At 50.3% G+C, this 20498-nt stretch overlaps 1 protein-coding gene across 2 annotated transcripts in view; it reads left to right on the top strand.

Annotated features, from left to right (window-relative positions):
- Positions 1–19812, top strand: part of ETFA (electron transfer flavoprotein subunit alpha) — a 94098-nt gene extending 74286 nt beyond the window's left edge. For both annotated transcript variants that reach the window (XR_001792266.4, XM_002721596.6), the window contains 3 exons: positions 9696–9761; positions 14618–14698; positions 19542–19812. Coding sequence is in view for 1 of the 2 variants with exons in the window: in XM_002721596.6 (XP_002721642.1) it covers positions 9696–9761; positions 14618–14698; positions 19542–19580 (186 nt within the window). In the remaining variant the exon portion in view is untranslated. The remainder of the gene's footprint in view (positions 1–9695; positions 9762–14617; positions 14699–19541) is intronic.
- The last annotated feature ends 686 nt before the right edge of the window (positions 19813–20498 follow it).

The following is a 20498-nucleotide window of genomic DNA, read 5'->3' as shown; positions in this document are numbered from 1 at the left end:
AACAGATCTTTCATCTGCTGGGTCACTCCCCAAATGGCTGAAATACCCAAGTCTGGGTCAGGCCAAAGCCAGGAGCCTGGAGCTCCATCTGGGTCTCCCATGTGGGTGCAGGGGCCCATGTGCTCAGACCATCTTCTGCTGCTTTCCCAGGCACATTAGCAGGGAGCTGGATCAGAAGTGGAGCAGCCAGGATTTGAACCTGCACTCCAGTATGGGGTGCCGGCATTGCAAGTGACGCTTAATCTGTTATGCCACAATGCCAGCCCCATCTAAGAGTAAACTTTAAGTATTCTTACTACACATACACACACACAAGAAATATGTGGATGTGTTAGCTTGATTGTGCTAATTATTTCACAATATACACATATACCAAAATATCATAAACTGTATAGCAGATATCTTAAAGTTTTGTTTTCAAATATACTTCAGTAAAGCTGGAGAGAAAGAAACCTGCCTTTCACTAGATTTGTATAATCCTGGGAAGCTCAGTGAGCCTGCCTGCTTTCTGTTCTATAAAGTGGGGCTCATTTCTGTCTTAGGGAGTTGGCATAAGTGAAGTAGGTAACTCACGGGAACACGCACGTCAGCGACAGTACCTGTGACCCTGGGGGTTGGTGGGTGGGCTTGAATCCCCCCGACACATTACAGGCTGGTCTGTACAGCAGCAGCGGCTGGTGAGTGGGACAATGTCAGCCTTAAACAGTGTGAGTGGAATCCTCTGTGCCTGTACCGCTCAGCTCGCCAGGGTCCTCCTGATACTGCACAGAGAGCTGTCAGGACAGAGCACAGTGAGTTGTGCTTTGTGTTTTGGGACCTCTTCCAAAACAAGACGGGACTCCAGCACAGGCTGGCAGAGGAAATAGTTTGGCCTTTTAAACGAGCAGCAGGATGAACTCTGGCAATATCAACGCAAGGAGGCTTGTAGTAATAGATACATTCATTTAACTCAGAACCTGGCGTTTGTCCCGTGTGGGGGTGTAACAGTCACTGTGGAAGGCTGCACCTCTGTAGTCTCTTGAGTCAGGACTTCCTCTTGCCCCTCTGTGAAACTTAAGGGCACTGTTTTGATCACAGACCATTGGATTGATCTCTACGCTCTAGTTTAGTTAGAACTGCGTATGTGATGTGCATTTGATCTTTTTTCCTTAAAGATCTGTAGTTCTCCTCCCAAGTCTTTTCTAGAAGGGGAGACTCAGTAGGAAATAGATTTGAAATCTGAGTTTTTAGAGAAGGAGCATGATTGCCTGGGTTTTCTGCTCTGTGTGCTCCAGATTCTACAACTCCATTCATATCCATATTTAATGTAAACAAAGTAGATGTTTGGATCTCTCCATTCGTTGTTTTAAGTAAAGCAGATCTGAAATGGCTGCAGGCAGAATACTGTTCCAATTCTAGGAGAATGTGAATTTATGAGTTTACATAATTAACACATGTAATTTCAACTTTATATTGTGTATATATACATTATACGATAAAGTTGGTATGTCTTGATACCGCCATCTGGAATATATATCCCTGCATGAATATTGTGTTAGAGATTTGTTTTAAAAAAAAAAAAAAAAAAACTTCACCCCAACTTCTAGACCAGAATTATCTAGGAACTGGGGCAGAAATGACAGTTTAGCTCACTAGTTTTCTGTCTTCCTTGTTTTCTCATATGCATCTAAGGTTTGAAATATGAGGGTACTTCAGAAAGTTTGTGGAAAATGGAATCAAAAGGTTAAATATTTGGTGCAAAAATTTGAAATTATGCATGAGTTTTCTTTTTTTAACTTTTATTTAGTAAATATAAATTTCCAAAGTACAGTTTATGGATTACAATGGCTTTCCCCCCCATAACTTCCCTCCCACCCACAACCCTCCCATCTCCCACTCCCTCTCCCATTCCATTAGCATCAAGATTCGTTTTCAATTCTTTTTATATACAGAAGATCAATTAAGATTTCAACAGTTTGCACCCACACAGAAACACAAAGTGTAAACTACTGTTTGAATACTAGTTATAGCATTTATTCACATTGAACAACACATTAAGGACAGAGATCCTACATGAGGAGTAAGTGCAAAGTGACTCCTGTTGTTGACTTAACGATTTGTTATGGCGTCAGTAATCTCCCTAGGCTCTTGTCATGAGTTGCCAAGGCTATGGAAGCCTTTTGAGTTCGCCGACTCCGATCTTATTTAGACAAAGTCATAGTCAAAGTGGAAGTTCTTTCCTCCCTTCAGAGAAAGGTACCTCCTCCTTTGATGGCCCGTTCTTTCCACTGGGATCTCACTCGCAGAGATCTTTCATTTAGGTTTTTTTTTTTTTTTGTTTTTGTTTTTGCCAGAGTGTCTTGGCTTTCCACTATGCATGATTTTTTCATAATGTGCGTTTTCTGTGAACTTTTTGAAGATTCCCCTATGTTTACTTTAAAATTATATATCTTTATTTATTTAGGAGGCAGAGAGAGAAACAGAACAAGAGAGAACTCTCAACCTTGGGGACTGGGCCAGGCCAAAGGCAGGAGCTAGGGACTCAGTCTCTGCCTCCCCCTGGGTGGCAGGGATCCACCTCCCTGAGCCGTCACCTGCGGCCTCCCAGAGGGCACGTTAGCAGGAAGCCGGATCAGGAGTGGGGCTGGATATTGAACCCAGGTGCTCTGATAGGGGATGTGGCCATCTTAACCAGCGGTTCCTCTTTGTACCATGTCAGCTGCGTTCCAAATTCTGCCTTTTTTGATGTCTTATTCCAGGTTGTTTTTGACTCAGATGTATTATGATCTTTTCTTTACAATTAGGAGTTTTGAAAGTAGGTTTTTTAATGTCCTTCTAGAGTTGTAGGAAAAAATGGTAACCTACTGGAGAACAAAGTCTATAGGAGGAGTGGCTTCTCAGCATACAGACTTAACCATTCTAAACTCGTAGTTGTCATCTGCTTTTGGTTTTCCTGTCTCGGTCCACTCTGGCTGACATGTGATGGACTTGGTCATCTGTTGGTCGCTCTTGGTGGGCCGTGCCGAGAGCCTGTGCGACGAGGCTGCAGCTCTGCCACGCTGCGGACTCTTCCCTGTTTCCCCCCTCTCCCCTGAATGGTCCTGCCCTGAGCCAGCGCGGGTGAAGCAGACACACAGGCTAACGCTAGTCTGCTCTAGCCCTGTCGTCAGACCACGTGCACGCTCCGGGGGGAGCTGACCGGCGCTGTCCACGTGCACACTCCTGGGGAGCTGACCGAGGCTGTCCACATGCTCACTCCTGGGGGAGCTGACCGGCACTGTCCACGTGCACGCTCCTGGGGGAGCTGACCGACACTGTCCACGTGCTCACTCCTGGGGGAGCTGACGACACTGTCCACGTGCACGCTCCTGGGGGAGCTGACCGACACTGTCCACGTGCACGCTCCTGGGGGAGCTGACGACACTGTCCACGTGCACGCTCCTGGGGGAGCTGACCGACACTGTCCACGTGCTCACTCCTGGGGGAGCTGACCGGCACTGTCCACGTGCACGCTCCTGGGGGAGCTGACCGAGGCTGTCCACGTGCTCACTCCTGGGGGAGCTGACCGACACTGTCCACGTGCTCACTCCTGGGGGAGCTGACCGAGGCTGTCCACGTGCTCACTCCTGGGGGAGCTGACCGAGGCTGTCCACGTGCTCACTCCTGGGGGAGCTGACCGAGGCTGTCCACGTGCACACTCCTGGGGGAGCTGACCGACGCTGTCCACGTGCTCACTCCTGGGGGAGCTGACCGACGCTGTCCCCGTGCTCACTCCTGGGGGAGCTGACCGACGCTGTCCTCGTGCACGCTCAAGGGGGAGCTGACCGGCGCTGTCCTCGTGCACGCTCAAGGGGGAGCTGACCGGCGCTGTCCACATGCTCACTCCTGGGGGAGCTGACCGACGCTGTCCTCGTGCACGCTCAAGGGGGAGCTGACCGGCGCTGTCCTCGTGCACGCTCATGGGGGAGCTGACCGAGGCTGTCCTCGTGCTCACTCCTGGGGGAGCTGACCAAGGCTGTCCACGTGCACGCTCCTGGGGGAGTGGACTGATGCTGTCCACGTGCACGCTCCTGGGGGAGCTGACCGGCGCTGTCCACGTGCACGCTCCTGGGGGAGTGGACTGATGCTGTCCGCGTGCACACTCCTGGGGGAGCTGACCGACACTGTCCGTGTGCACGCTCCTGGGGGAGCTGACCGACGCTGTCCTTCAGCTCGTTGTGTGATTCTTTGGGTGACCACCAAGATGACTGTGACTAAGGGACACCTGGAATCTTCCTGGTCTGCAGGAGAGTCTACCATTAAATTTACTTCACCTTTCTTTTCAAGTGGCTGGTTACTTGACAATTTTATATTAATTATGTGGCTTGCGAGATATTTACGTCGAATATCTCTGTTGCAGGCTTAACCGTGTTATACTGATGTCCTAATGTGCAGGCATGGGGCAGCCCTTCCCTTAGCTTCTGCCCCAGGCTCCTCTGGAGAAGCAGGGTCAGACAGTACCTGTCTGAACGCCAGGTCCCCTGTCCCGGGCTGGGTGCGGCAGCAGCGATGTCAGTGCTTGTTTTCCTGAGGAAGTGGCCAGAACCGAGTCACCTGCTCTGACCATGCTGAATGCACAGGCTGGTTACGTTTCTGTACAGATGGTAAGATCGCGTTGCGATCATGTTTCTGAGACTGCAGCTTGGTCCCAAAGCTAGAAGACCCATTTGAAACCTGCTGTGAAAGCTTGTGTGTCCGGGGGACTTGGGAGCGGGAGCATCTGGGTGGACTGCGACAGTGGGCTGCGACAGAGTCAGGCTCCTGCCCCTGGCATGCTTCTGCCCCTCAGGAAGGGAGGGGTCGCAGGAGAGGCTCCGCTCTCAGGCCTCTTGGCTGTTTTCAATGGTCGGGTTACTGGCTCTGATGAACTCGCCTTGGTCCGTCTCGTTGGATGTGAGCTTCTTGAGGACAGGGGACAGAGCATTGGTCATCGTCCTGTGACCTGTAAGGTACAAAACAACAGTAAAAGCCGTCAACTGGCATCACTCAGCTTGTTCCTCAGTGTTTAGATACACTTGGAAAATTGCACAATGTGTACCACCAGGAACTCTGGCTGCCCACCACTTCTACCGGTCTGCGCAGTTCTTCTCAGGTTACTTTACTGCCATCTGTTGGAAAATCATTGTAATAAGAATGCGAGTCCATTGTGCCTGATGTGACTGGTGCCTTCCTCAGAGTGGTCTAGTGTACAGCCTGCTCAGCTGTACACCCTGGAAGTCCTCTGTCCCGCAGTGGGCTGAGGGAATGAGTATTTTTTAAAGATTTATTTATTTGAAAGCAGAGTTACACAGAGAGAGGAGAGAGAGAGAGAGAAAGAGAGAAAGAAAGAGGTCTTCCATCCGCTGGTTCACTCCCCAGTTTGCTGCAATGACCAGAGCTGTGCCGATCCGAAGCCAGGAGCCAGGAACTTCCTCCGGGTCTCCCACACAGGTGCAGGGCCCCAAGGGTTTAGGCCATCTTCCACTGCTTTCCCAGGCCACAGCAGAGAGCTGGATCAGAAGTGGAGCAGCCAGGTCTTGAACCGGTGCCCATATGGGATGCTGGCACTTCAGGCCAGGACATTAACCCGCTGTGCCACAACACCGGCCCCAGGGAATGAATATTTGAACAAACCTTGGCCTGTGAGTGCTGCACCAGTGTGTCTTGGGAAACTACTGCTACCTGTTTTCCAGATGAGCAAGTGGAGGCGCAGACAGGTTATATAACTGACCCAAGGTTACGTGTGTGTCAGCTGGCGGAGCTGGGATTTGAACCTGGAAGTGAGACTCCTGAGCCTTGGTTCTTTTTTTTTTTTTTAAAGATTTATTTATTTAGTCATTTGAGAGGTAGAGTTACAGGGGAGGAAAGACAGATCTTCCATCTCCTTGTTTACTCTCCAAATAGCCGCAGTGACCAGGGCTAGGCCAGGCTGAAGCCAGGATCCAGGAGCTGCTTCCTGGTCTCCAAGCCCTTGGGCCATGCTCCACTGCTCTCCCAGGCACATTAAGCAGGGAGCTGAATTGTAGGCGGAGCAGCTGGGACACACACCGTTGCCCGTATGACCCGCTGAGCCACAGGGCCAGCCTCGTAGCCACAATGATTTACTGCTGTGGCACACTCCGTGAGGCCATGTCACACGCTGTGGTTTCCTGTTGCTGTGTCCGTCTCAGCCCGCTGTGAGGTGGTCTGGACCGCAGCCTCGGAGCTGTGTGGACAAGTCCACCGCTGCGGTCTCTCTCCGTTTTGGCAAAGGCCAGGCCCCACTTAACGTTCACGGCAGTGCCGTCCTGGGCCTCTTCTCCCTGCTGTTTTTACTTCTCGGTCATCCTGGTTCTTGCACCTGAGTGACCAACCCAGACTGATCGCAGCTGTGTGGAGGCCTCTGTTTCTCCCTCTTGTAGGTCCTTGCCTGCCCTCAAAGAAGCTGCTAGCACTGTCCCGTAGCTCATCTTACCCACCTCTTCTTGAACCTTAATTGCCTTTCTTCCCTCCAGCATCTTCTCTCATTTCCTTCCCCGTTGTCCCAGAGTCTGACTTAGCAGGCGGGGGCCTCGGGCAGAGATGGTTTGGTTCTGTTGGGAAGCAGTAGCAGTAGCTGGAGTGCTCCATAAATTAGCTTCCGTGGAATTTTGAACGTTCGAATTATCATTGTCAAGACGTGGAAATGCTTTCTGAGCCACGAAGATGCATCCTAAGATATTAATCTAATTGCATATGCACGTCCTTTTAAAAGGGAAAAAAAAAGCCACTCTTTGTGCCCGAGAGCTTCTGAGCCCAGAACAGCGGCCCAGACCCCAAGCCCATCCTGGGCTGGGGTTCAGGGGTTCCGTGTTCGTGCTGAGAGCCTTTGGCACTATTCACAATGGTCAGAGTGGCCCCAGAGCACCTGTCTTAGTTTTACTCTGTCCCGTGATCTTACTTCCTTAGTGACATGTATAGGATTCATTTGGGAGGTGGGGAGTGCCCCCCCCCCCCCCCCCGTTCCTAGTGAGGTTTGTTTATGGTTGTTGCCAGAGCAACTGGAATTTGTGTTAGCACTGTGTGGTGCAGATGGAGCTTTAAGACTTACTGTGCCTGCTCATGTGGTCTTGGGTCCCAGGTTGTAGTTGGCCCACTAGATGCGATCCAGCCGGAATCACGGGGCATGCACTCGCTCTTCGCCCTCCCCCTCCCCCTGCATTTGACTTTGTGCAGTGTCCCTCCCCACCCTAAGACAGTCTCCATAAGCCAGAGTGCTCCTAGCTTCAGAATTGGATAATTATCAAGCAAGTTGAATGAGAAAACGGGCTCAGCACATTTTCAGACGATCAACTCAACTTTGGAGACCAGATTGTTTCCTTTAAGGGCACACGGTGGACACTTTATGTCTTTAAAGATAAGGCCTAGTGACACTGTGTGTGCTGGCAGTGAGGGGCCACCTGGCCCTGTGGTTCTTAGCTCCGAGTGCAGTGTCTGGGGAACGTTTTTATAAAGCTCCTGTCCTGGGGCCGTCCCTCCTCTGTCCACAGTTAGGGAAGTTGAGGCCGCAAGAGGGGAATTGACTTGCATGTGACCCTGTACATGGAGATGCTCCGAAAAATCCTAAGCCTAGAACAGCTCATGTTATGCCAGCCATCAGCTGCAACGCTCTCTTTTTTTTGGAGTGAGCAGTTGTTAAGTTAGATCTTCAGCAGGGTAGAGAACAAGGTGAGACCCCCGACACCGTGTCTGCCTCAGTGCCTGTCTGTCATTCACGTTGAGGAGAGACCCGACCGTCAGTTGTGATAAAATCCTGGTGTCAGTCTGGATATGTGATAGGTACCGCCTACCCAAGCCAGGACGGGCTGCTTCAGCTTGTGTGTATAGGAAGCGGTTTTTGGTTGAAGAGGTTTTTGTTTTGTTTTGTTTTTAGATTTATTTATTTATTTGAAAGGCAGAGTTACAGAGAGAGACAAGGAGAGGCAGAGAGAGAGAGGTCTTCCATCCGCTGGTTCACTCAGTTGGCTGCAACGGCCAGAGCTGCACCTGTCTGAAGCCAGGAGCCAGGAGTTTCTTCTGGGTCTCCCATGTGGGTACAAGGGCCCAAGGACTTGGGCCATCTTCCACTGCTTTCCCAGGCTATAGCAGAGAGCTTGATCGGAAGTGGGGTAGCTGGGACTCAAACTGCCACCTATATGGGATGCCAGCACTTGCAGGTGGCGGCTTTACCCGCTATGCCACAGCACTGGCCCCAAGAGAGTGATCTTCCATCCGCTGGTTTACTCTCCAAACGGCAGCAATGGCCAGGGCTGGGCCAGGCCAAAGCCAGGAGCCAGGAGCTTCATCCAGCCTCTCATGTGCGTGACAGGGGCCCAAGTACCAGTGCCATCTTCTGCTGTCCTTCCCGGGGCACCAGCAGGGAGTTGGATTGAAAGCAAAGCAGCCAGGTCATGAACTGGCGCCCAAGTGGGAGGCCCGCGCTGCAGGCCCCACTCACAGTGCACAGCAGCGGCCTCTCCGCTGAAGCTTTAATTCTGACTGCTAGACGGTCGTGCTGGGCTCTTTTAATGAAGCAGGGTTTTAATCCGTTTTCCATGACAGTGAATTTTAATTTTCCACCATGGGTATCTTAAACATTTTAGATAAGGGGAGACAAAACAGCTTCTCCTTTTTGCAATTCCTGGAGGCAGAGGGACAGGAAGAGGATGAAATACCAGCAGCATTTACTGAGAAAAGCACAGTGCAAGCAGGCCCTGTTGTTAGGTGCTGGAGATACAGAGGCTCAGCCCACACCTCTGGACCTCTGGGAAGTTGTTTTTTTTTTTTTTTTTTTTTGGTAGGGAATTCTTGTGCCTCTCTGTGTGTGTGTGTGTGTGTGTGTGTGTGTGTTTAGAATCTCTCCAGATTGGTTTGTATTTCTACTTTTTTCTAAATGTGCAATTTAATTAATATAACCTAATGACCAGTTGAACAGGTATCCTCCTGTGAGAAGGAAAACCACCAGGTTGAGGTCTGTTCTAGTATGTTGATGAGTTTGTGTGTTTTTATGTTGGTGTACAACGTCTGTCTGTTGTGAATGAGTACGTAGAGCGGGTGTGGGTTGTACAGCAGTTTCCAAATGAGTGCCTCGCGGGAGGCTGCCTCACAGACAGGTGTGAGACTGGCGTGCTAACGCAGGGACTGCTCCATAGTGGTGCTGGGTAGTCCTCATTGTCTGCATGTTCGTTTTTAAGCAGTCCTGCTGTTTATTCATTGTCACCTGAGAGAGCTAGCCAGCCTCCATCCTCTGGTTCTCTCCCGAGATGTGCACAGCAGAGGGGGCTGGGCCAGGCGCAAGCTGGGAGCTCAGTCAGGGCTCTTCTGTGGGCGGCAGAGACCCAGCCGCTTGAGCCATCGCCACGGCTTCCCAGGGTCTGCACTGACTGAAGTTGGAATCAGGAACTGGAGCTGAGACTCGAACCCAGGCACTCTGCCGTGGGATGTGGGCATCCTAACTGCTAGGCTAAACGCCCACTCCTGACCGCATGTTTGCTATCATACCAGCACCACTATAGGAGTTCACAGGGAGAAGAGAAATGAGCTGAGGAGGTCAGGTAAAAAGAAAAGCATAATTTAAATAATACATATTGCATACATTCTGTTTTAACATATGTTTTGCCCAGGACTTAAATTGCTAATGGAAAACACTTGGGAAAGTGTTATATAAGAACATATTAATAATGTGGTCCCTTCTGTTTCAGGAGCTTTATATTGCTGTTGGAATATCTGGAGCCATCCAACATTTAGCTGGAATGAAAGACAGCAAGGTATTGTACACAGTGATATTGATGATAAAAGGAATAGCTTTCACATTTTAAAATTTGCATTTTACTGTATTTCCATTAAGTAACAATGTGTGTGGTTGAGCCATTCATAGTAGCATAGATCTGGGAACTGGAAGAAGTAGTAAAGTGCCATTCGCTGCCTGCAGACATACCCCTGGCGGGAGAGGCAGTGCTGTGCCCCAGGAAGGGGGTGAACCTGAGCTGCCACCCCTGCGGGCCTACAGCAGGACGCGTCCCTCTGCCTCTCCAACACGACGCTGCATGATGTTCCCCAGTGTCTCCTTCCGCCCTGACCGTCTGTGGGTCAAAATGTGAGGCTTCAGTACCATGGTCGGGCTCTGACTGCCAGCTAGCTTCTGAGGTTCTGAGGGTGGTTCTCTTTCCACCTGCTGCACCCAGGTCTCCTGCCAGCCCCTGACCCCACCTCAATGGGCCCCTCTTCACGGGTTGGTACCAGAATGTGACCACACATCCTGAGTCAGAGTGTCCGGCATCTTAATACCTCAGTAACTGTCAGCAGCGCCAGGTCTGGAGGAAACCCTTGGTTTCAGCTCATTACTTGGACTGTCTGGAAGTCCTGTGTAATGACTGCATGAGCGTGTATTTCAGAATGTGACACAGTAATTCATGCATGACAACGTGCAGTCTGACTTAGGAACTTCTCTCGTGAAGTCAGAGATGCCTCTGACACTGCTGCATTTGTCCACCCAGATGGAAGCACGATGTAAAAGATAATAAAACTTTTAACAGCCTTAACTTCTGACTCGAAGAAATGCAGGCACTGCCTCTTTGTAGCCTCTAAATGAATTGCTCCGCACCCAGTCAGATTTCACAGTTGGATGGCGGGTTTCTCGACTCAGCTCGGAACACAGGCGTGCCAATGGGGAAGATGTGGCTCAGGCATTAAAGACAAAAACCAACACTCCAGCACCAGCAGCCTTAAGATGTGTTTAGTCAGGCCAGTTCGAACATACCTAAAATTCTGCTTCTCCAAAATAAAGGGTTCTGCCCGCCAGGAGAATCTTGGTGAAAGTCTCCATCCCATGCTAACCTTGTGGACTGTGAGAGACACAGCCTGGACCGTGGCTGTCAGAGCAAGCAGGGAACAGTGGAAGGGAAGACACCAGTCTCGGAGAGCCGAGATGGTCTCTGTGCAGAGTGTTTATTGAGCGTGTTCCTTGTGCTGGGTGCTGGTATGCTTGAAGGACAAAGACACAGTCCCTGATGTCACTGTCTTGTGTAGCTGACAGGCGATCGCTGGTTGTCATTTTCATTATGCTCTAAAATGGCATGTTAGAATGGTTTAAATATGACTGTGGCATTGCCTGCAAGCTGCAGTTTTGATTCGCATCATGGTATAGTTGAGAGAATATGAGATTTGATTGTTACATTAAATAAATCATTGTTATGAAAGCACTTTTGAAGTATATACTTAATGATATGATTGAGTACTGTCTGTGCATTTGAAACTGCTAGGGGGAAAAGCTGGGACTTTTAAGGAACTATCAGGAGATCTCTAGTACAAGAAAGTCTTAATTACTTACAATTAATAATTCAGGAATATTATTATTTTTTAAAAAGATTTATTTATTTATTTTTAAAGGCAGAGTTCAGAGAAAGAGGGAAAGAGAGGGGGAGATTTTCTACCCACTGCTTTAATTCCCTAGATGACCACATTGGCCAGGGGTGGGCCAGGCCAAAGTAAGGAGCTTAGAACTCCATCCGGGTCTCCCACACGGGTGCAGAGGCCCAAGTACTTGGGCCATCTTACGTGGCTTTCCCAGACTCGTTACCAAGAGCTGGATCAGAAGTGGAGCAGCCAGGACTTGACCCAGTGCTCTCGTGGGATGCCGGCACTGCAGGCAGCAGTTCTACCCGTTACGCCACAGCCCCAGACCCAGGACTATTACTGTTTTTAAAAGTGTATTTCAGGGAGGGAGATAGACAAAGAACTCTCTTCCGCTGGCTTACTCCCCAGATGCCTGCAGTGGCTGGTCCTGGGCCACGCCAAAGCCAGTAGCTGGATCAGTCTGGGTCTGCCATATGAATGACAAGGACCCACGTACTTGAGCCATTGCCTGCTGCCTCCCAGGATGGGCACTAGCAGGAAGTTGGAATCGGGAACAGAAATGGGACTCAAACTTGGGCACACCCATGAGGAACACGGGCGTCCCAACTGGCCACCCAAGCACCAGATCAGATGCTTACCCCAGAAGTATTATTTTAATAACCCTAAAAACTGTAACCATTACACATCTTGGTTTTTAAATACCATGGTGATTTCTTGCCTGTAGTTCTGTGCTGTTTCTTTAAAAGTGACTTTTTTTTTTTTTTTTTTTGACAGGCAGAGTGGACAGTGAGAGAGAGAGACAGAGAGAAAGGTCTTCCTTTGCCATTGGTTCACCCTCCAATGGCTGCCGCGGCCGGCGCAACGCGCTGATCCGATGGCAGGAGCCAGGAGCCAGGTGCTTTTCCTGGTCTCCCATGGGGTGCAGGGCCCAAGCACCTGGGCCATCCTCCACTGCACTCCCGGGCCACAGCAGAGAGCTGGCCTGGAAGAGGGGCAACTGGGACAGAATCCGGCGCCCCAACCGGGACTAGAACCCGGTGTGCCGGCGCCGCTAGGCGGAGAATTAGCCTAGTGAGCCGCGGCGCCGGCTTAAAAGTGACTTTTATACAGCGAGAGGGAAAAGCTGTCAGGTGATTAAACTGTCAGAGGTTTGACTCTAGCCACCAGGAGAATCGTTCACCGTCATGAGTGGGCTAGATCTCCGCTGTTAGCCGTGAAGCAGGCCAGGCGCTCCCAGGAACACCTCCTGCAGACCTGTGCCCGCGATTCCGTCCTTGTCTTGTCACTTTGGATTTTAGCTCCATAGTGAAACTCGTCTGTTGTCTCGATGGGAAGTTACCTGGGCTGCACTGTGCTCCGGCCTCAGCTGTCCTGGCACTGTCTGCACATCTGTTGGAGGGACCCTCCCGAGTAGTCACATATCAGAATACTTCGTACATGCTTAAACAGCAACTCCTTCCTCCAGATGTGGTAGCAGGTGGAAATGTAGATACGCTGAGAGATTTGAGTTATTTATAACGTTACCTGTTAAAATAATGTATTAGAGTCAAACTAATTTTACTTTAATTGCATTGGTGTTAGAAGCACCTAGAAGAGGGGCTGGCGCCATGGCTCACTTGGTTAATCCTCCGCCTGCGGTGCTGGCATCCCATATGGGCGTTGGGTTCTAGTCCCAGTTGTTCCTCTTCCAGGCCAGCTCTCTGCTGTGGCCAGGGAGTGCAGTGGAGGATGGCCCAAGTGCTTGGGCCCTGCACCCCATGGGAGACCAGGAGAAGCACCTGGCTCCTGTCATCGGATCAGCACATCACCGGCCTTAACGGCCATTTGGGGAGTGAACCAATGGAAGGAAGACCTTTCTCTCTGTCTCTGTCTCTCACTGTCTACAACTCTACCTGTCCAATAAATTTTAAAAAAATTTTTTTTAATTTACAAAAAAGAATCATCTAGAAGAGGGAATGCTGAACTCTGTGATGTATAAAAACACCTGCTGCTAATAAAAGAGTAAAAGTGACTTTTCATTCTGTTAATAATCTGACATAACCTTCCACATTTAGGGTTTTTCTGCAGGGCATAAGAGAAATATTTGGTAGTTTTTGTAAGAGATGTAGTAATTTGCTTCTTTTAGTGCATATATTTGCTGAATATGTAAGATCTTAAAATTTTTTTGTCTTAAAGTTCTTTTTTTTCTTTATTTAAATATTGTATTTATTTATTCAAGAGACAGTTACAGACAGAGGGAAAGACGGAAAAGTCTTCCATCTGTTGGTTCACTCTCCAAATGGCTGCAAAGGACAGAGCTGGGACAATCCAAAGCCAGGATCCAGGAGCTTCTTTTGGGTCTCCCACATGGGTGCCAGGGCCCAAGCACTTGGACCATCCTCCACTGCCTTCCTAGGCCATAAGCAGAGAGCTGGACTGGAAGTGGAGCAGCTGGGACTGGAACTGGCATCCATATGGGATGCTGGCACCATAGGTGGAGGCTTAGTCCACTGTAGCACAGTGCCAGCCACACCTTTTTTGTTTTGTTTTGTTTTGTTTTTTAAGATTTATTTATTTGTTTGAAAGGAAGAGTTAAAGACAGAGGGAGAGACAGAGCGAGATCTTCCATCTGCTGGTTTACTCTCTAAATAACCACAATGACCAGGCCGGGGCTGAGCCAGGCAAAAGCCAGGAGCCAGGCGCTTCACCCAGTTTTCCCACGTGGGTGGCAGGGGCCCAAATACTTGGGCCATCCTTTGCTGCTTTCCCCAGACCATTAGCAGGGGACTGGATCAGAATTGGAACAGCTGAGACACAAACTGGTCCCATTTGGCATGCTGGTGTTGCAGGCGGTGACTTTAACCTGCTACGCCACAATGTCCTAACACTCTTTAATAACGGATTGAAAGATAGTTAGCTTTTATATTTTCATAAAGACCTAGAATGATAATTTTAAAATAATAAATGGAATGAAGTATATGGAGGACAAAATAGTTTGAGTTACAAAGGCTATGAATTTAGGTATAAATTTTGCTACTTTTTCACCTAAAAATCAAGCTCTTTTTTCATAAGTCAAAGAATATTAAAAAAAATGATTTAATACTGAGATGGGGTAGCGATGAGTGGAAGATAGTTTTATTATTTTCCAACCTAATTATTTTTAATAAAATTCAAAATATTGGTACCGGTTCATTAAGTTAATCTTATTTGGTAAAGGGAGTTAAAAGAGGATCAACCTATGTGGTAGATTTTCTGTAAAAAAGCCAAACTCTTTGTCTTTCTTTCACAGACAATTGTGGCTATTAACAAAGACCCCGAAGCACCCATATTCCAAGTGGCCGATTATGGAATAGTCGCAGACTTATTTAAGGTAAGACGCTCTGGAAAGAGCTGGGTTGTGGTCCAAGCGCCTCGTAGAGGTGGGATGAGATGATGAAACAAGAGCAGGCAGAGTCTGAGCTAGGCACAGTGTACGCTGTGTGCACCCTCAGTGTGCGTGCTGGCAGTACACATCAGCTGTGCCCTGTTACAGCTACGTCGCCCTGGTGGGTATGCTTGCATCCAGCCTCATCGTTTTCCTCTGAAGGGGACCACGTGGCCCTTGGCATCTGTGTGCTAAGTTAGCACACAATGTGAAGTGACTCAGGCGATTATGGCCTGGGAAGATGCCCTAGAGAAATGATATCAAGCTCTTCTCATTCAAGGGTTCGTTCAGAGACAGCAGATGTTTTGGGAAGAGTGGGCACTGGAGTCCCCTCATCCAACTCAGCCAGCAAGCTCTGCCTGCCGTGTCGACGGCTGAGGGCCTTCACGTGTGGTGGACAGCCCTTCTTCCCGCCCCCAGACCCTTCACGTTTGAGTGGTCTTCCTACCCTGCCACCACCTCCGTTTTGCCCTCAATAGAAAAATTAATTCAGAGATACTAACGTTCCATGAATTACAGGTGCTGAGCCCCTAACATTCTTTGGTCACATTTAGAGGTCATGATTCATGCACGGCCTGGCCTCCTGCAGCCGTCACTCCTGTGGGAATCAGTGCTCTGAGAGGGAGTTCTAATCCCAGGAGGAGTGGGGAGGCACTCACTGCACAGGACACAGAACCACAGCGGGCGCTGGGGGCATCCTTGGCGAGGCTGCAGGCCGAGAGCCAGACCAGGGTGGGCCTCAGCACCGGAGGACTCACCGGCCCCTGTGTGATGAACTAGTGCGTGCACTTAGCATGTCTGTGCTCTGAGTGAAAGTTCCCACTCGATGAGGGGCACAAGTAGGACCCGGTGGGGCTCAGTGACAGAGGCCAGAATGGGCCTTTGCTCTGGTCCAGTGTAGCACATCCTTCCACTCAGGAGCCTGCAAAGAGCCTGGGACTTGCCTTAAGAATACGAGCCCCTTCAGTGACCTTGGGCACTGTACCCTGAAGTAGGAGGTTCAGGTAGGCCCAGGTGTGGAAGAATAAGCGGCAGTGGCAGTCACCGACCACTGGGATGACCCACTAGAAGAGGGATGGTGTGCCAAAGAGGGATATTTTTATATCTGTACAGTGATAACTTTATTCAAATAGCGCAGTATCAGACATGGCTGGGGGTAATCATTCTCTTTATTTAGAAACTCAATTAAATACTTTCATTGCCACAAAAATGAACCATCTTGACATGTTTACAGATTTATTTGAAAGAGTGACAGATCTTCCATCTGCTGGTTCATTCCCCAGATGGCCGCAGCGGCCAGCTCTGGGCCAGGCCACAGCCTGGAGCAAGAAGCGTCATCCTGGTCCCCACGTGGGTGGCAGGGGCCCAGACATTTGGGTCGTTTTCCGCTGCTTATCCCAGGCCATTAGCAGGCAACTAGACTGGAAGTGGGACAGTTGGAACATGAACCGGCACCCATATAGGATGCCATGTTTACTTGCTACGCCACAACGCCAGCCCGCTGGCCTTCTATTTAGAAGTAAATTGTTGATATTACGGTGTGTTTTTCTGTCTCCCCGTGTCCTGTGTGTTGCAGCTCACATGGGGGCTGACGTAATGAAAGCATAAAGTGTTAGACAGTTGGGAAGGCTCCCTGTCCCCCAGCTGCCTCGGGGCGGGAGCTTGATAGCATCCGTCGGTAGAACAGCACTGCCTACCTGGCCTCCTGTGGTGGGGCAGCTCCTGGTCTTGGCATGAGAGAGCGTGTGTGAACTCAGTGGGACATCTCAGTGAAGACTGTCCTAAGACAGCAGGTGGAAGGGGACTTCGGACATCCTCCAGCCCGAGGATCTTGTGCTACGTTTGGTGTCTTAAGAAGCCCACATTTGACTCTGGAGAGACTGGGCCAGGACATCACATTTGTGTGCCTTTTGTGAGCCCTGTTAGGCAGTGACCGTCTCCTGCTGCTCAGAAGTCCTGACTCCTGACAGCAATACCTGTGATGGATTGGGGAAGAAGTAGTGAAAGATCATGAAAATAATAAAATCCCCAGTTTGTTGTAGGTTGCCATTTGTCACTACACAAGGGATACAAGCCAGGTCCATTGTTTATAAGTTGTCCCATAGAGATCTGATCCAGGACAGCTGGTTGTTGGCACAGCTAAGCCAGGCTCCTGCCTCTGTTCTGTTTCATCCCTGTGCCTCTCCAGGTCACCAGGTGCCACAGCCACTGGGTCACGTGTTCCTGGGAGAGGTTTAGAACCACACCTTTGAGGAATGCTAGGAACCTAGGGGATACCCACTGTGCTGAGGTCAGAATGAGTCCAGTAGATGAATATGACAGGCACAGACCTGGTGGGTGTGTTCCTGACTGAGGTCACCCCCTGTTGTTTAATAATCAAATTTTTAAAAAATCAAATTTTTTAAAAAATCCAAGGTCATAGAGATTCAGCCCTGTGTTTTCTTCTCAGAGTTTTACAGTTGGAGCTCACGTGTCTAGGCTGTTGATCCATCTTGAGTGGATTTCTGTTTGTGGCGTGAGATGAGGATCCAGCTCCATTCGTTTGCATGTGGATTTCCGTGTTCTACCACTGTGTGTTAGAGATTGTTTGTCCCCATTGCATTGGCTTGGCCACCGCCATCTTTTTACGCCTTTTTCTCTTCTCCCCAACATAGCTTTTCACTGCAGTCATTATAATCTCTCTCCCGTCCCTGGAACCTGCACGGTTTATGTCTGTCAAGAATCCTTTTCTCCTCCAGGCTGGTGCTCTGAACTCTCATAACCCACACTGACCTCTTCTTCCTCGCAACTCCTGAATTTAGAGCTTTGCTGTCCTTCTCAGCCTCCTAATATTCCCGCATAACATGAGCACATTCCAAGCACCAAACTGTTTATTTTCATTTATTTGAGAAGGAAAGAGGCAGAGACAAACGGAGCTCCCGTCCACTGACTGACATGCACTCCCCGAATACCTGCAATGGCTGGGAGGGGGCCGGGGCCGCAGGTGTGAGCTGAGAACACAACCCAGGTCTCCCTGTGGGTGTCAGGAACCCAACTGGCTGAGGCATGACTGCCACCCCCCAGGGTCTGCACTGGCAGGAAGCTGTTGGGAGCCAGAGCTGAATGTTAAATCCAGGTGCTGTGGTGTGGGGTACAGACATCTTAACTGCTAGCTAAACACTGACCCTGAGCACATGGCTGACTGGGTAGCTCAGCGGCCTCCGTCTGTTCTTTCCTTATGAGCAGGAATTAGGCCTGGGTGTCTCTGTCTCCCTTACTGCTATCCCGAGAAAATACCAAGGTGAATGAAACTGACTTGTATTGTGACCCACATCAGCGGATTCTATTTTTTTTTTTTAATTTTTAATTTTTTTTATTTTTGATTCTCTTTTTAAAATGCGAGTTCCCTCTTACTTGGCCTTGCTGAGTAGGGAGCTGCCTCTGCAGATCTGAGAGAGAACAGGACAGAACGCGGGCTTCCACTCTGCTCCAGCGTCAGAGCTGTGCAGCCCACGCTGGCGCTGTCCCCTCCACAAGGCATTGTGTGGCGTGCTTGGGAAGTCTGAGGGCACTCTAATAAAAAAAAATACAGATAATGGAGACAGAGTTCCCCCAGCTCTTCTGTGGGGGGCATGGAGGGGGACACTCTGTCGGGTTTCGAGACATGGTCTATTCTAAACCAAATGAATGTCTGGCTTCCGGGGCAAAGAAGTTGGCTCTCGCCTGTTTTTTGTGACACACACGGGTCCCGCGTGAGGCCCAGGTAGCATGTCATCCGTGCGCCTGGCATGAGCTCATGGTCTCTCCACCGAGGCACGGGGCGAGTGGTGCCAGCACTTAATGCCGCCTCTGTGCGAATGCCTGCTGGCTCCGTGGTAAACACGGGCCTTTTAATAGGCTGCGGACAAAGTGACATTCAGGAGAAACAGCATGTCGACAATTTCCTTAATAAATTTTGTACGAACGCATTATTTCCACCTAATGGAAATGTAGCTCTCTTAAATAATTGAGAGGCTGTATTCATCAGTGGCAAGTTCAGCCGGGATCTCTGTGAGCCAGGGCAGCCGACGGCCAGTTGCCAGACTGGGTAATTGATACTTCACACAAGTGGCGGGATGCGTCTTCAGGAGGCCTGTGACACTGCGCTGCAGTCCCCACGCCCGCTCGCCCCTGCTGTCTGGGCAGTCACTATGGAGCTCCTCTCTGGGAGCTGCACCTGCAGCCGTGCCACTGCCCAGGCGAAGGGTCACTCAGCTCCATACAGCAGCCAGCCCGGTCGCTGCCCCTCACCGGGTTCGCCCGCATCTGCTGGCTAGTGCCATGTTTCCAGCGGAGCCGTGCTGCAGACTGGCCGCCTGTGGCTCACCTCTAGCCACCAAATGACAGCCAAAGGTGGGGAGGGAGGGAGGGACAGGGGGAGGACAGGTACTGGGGGAGGCTGGCGGGGCCTGACCTGGGAGGAGTCAGGGATGCGGTGAGTGTAGGAAGAAGGCTGGGAAACGGGGGAAGAAACGTGCTCCTCCCAGCCCTGACGAAGAACAGTGGACTTCCTGGATTTTTGTTTTTCTGGTGCCCTCTGGAAGTTTGTGGTTATGTCACAGGGTTCCTTGTCAGCGGGCGGGCTCTTGGCCCTGACAGCCCCGCGTCCAGGGTGGTCCCTCCCTCCCTCCCGGTTTGTGGTTTCCACGGGGATGGGGAGGGTCTGCGCAGTTTCCTGTGGGCTCCCCACCCTGCGGAGGGAGCCGAGGCCTCACCACAGCGCAGGCTCGCGCTGCCTGATTCCTTTTTGCTTTTTCCTTTTAATTTCCAGGTAGTTCCTGAAATGACTGAGCTGCTGAAGAAGAAGTGAATCGTGACGTGGAGAGCCGTGCGAGTGTCAGCCGCAGGCACAGAACTCACGGGGGTCCCACCACGGGGGGCTGCCGTCTGAGCAGGAGGGGCTCCAGCAGACGCCACAGCGCTTTTTTATGAACTATTATCATGTTTCCTGTAATTCTCCGTGGTTCCTAACAATTATATTTTTGAAATTTTCTAATTGTCTAATAAAATCCACAGTAAAGCCTGTCACAGCTTCAAAACTATCAGAGATGTGCCAGCTTCTTAAAGAAACAGAAGAAATTAAGGAAAAGTAGTGAAAACTCATTGGTGACATTGTTTGCCAGGCTTGTCCATGGGGCGGGGCGGGGCGGGGCGGGGCTGGGCTGGGCTGGGCTGGGCCGGGCCGGGCTGGGCCGGGCCGGGCCGGGCCGTGGACCGCCTGTCTTACGGGAGCAGGGAGTTAGATGAAGGGACTCAGACTGAAGAAGCTGACTGCAAAGGGTGAATGTTCTCCCGCAGCCACCCAGCCTTCAGAAAACCGTAGCTAATGTGACAGAAGTGGGCCTGACTTAAACCTGACCTGCTGAATGTATTTACTTGACTTCAGTTAAATTTAATTTTCCATTTCATTCTAAGGTTTTGTCAGCTTATGGAACCTGGTGTCTGGAGGAGGAGAGATTGAGGAGGGGAGGGCCACTTACATGAGCAGATAGCTTGACGTTTTTATAAATGTTTAAAAGCCAGCTCTGAGAATGTTCCGGCTTTTCTTTGCCCCTCTTGATGGCTTGCTTTGGGCTTTCTGAGAAAGCCAGGTCTGTAAGTTGGCCACAGGTGTGGGAAGCCCTGGCAGGCTCTCCTCGTGCCCCAGGGGCTGCTGGCTGGTGTGGGTGCAGGCTGGGAGTGGCGCTGCCAAGGCTTTGGGCCAGCCTGTGGGAAGGCCCAGGCAGGT

Source organism: Oryctolagus cuniculus, chromosome 12 (genome assembly GCF_051225735.1).
Source record: "Oryctolagus cuniculus isolate XC-2025 breed Fujian yellow rabbit chromosome 12, ASM5122573v1, whole genome shotgun sequence".
Taxonomy (NCBI): domain Eukaryota; kingdom Metazoa; phylum Chordata; class Mammalia; order Lagomorpha; family Leporidae; genus Oryctolagus; species Oryctolagus cuniculus.
This window is presented reverse-complemented; position numbering and strand designations above follow the sequence as displayed.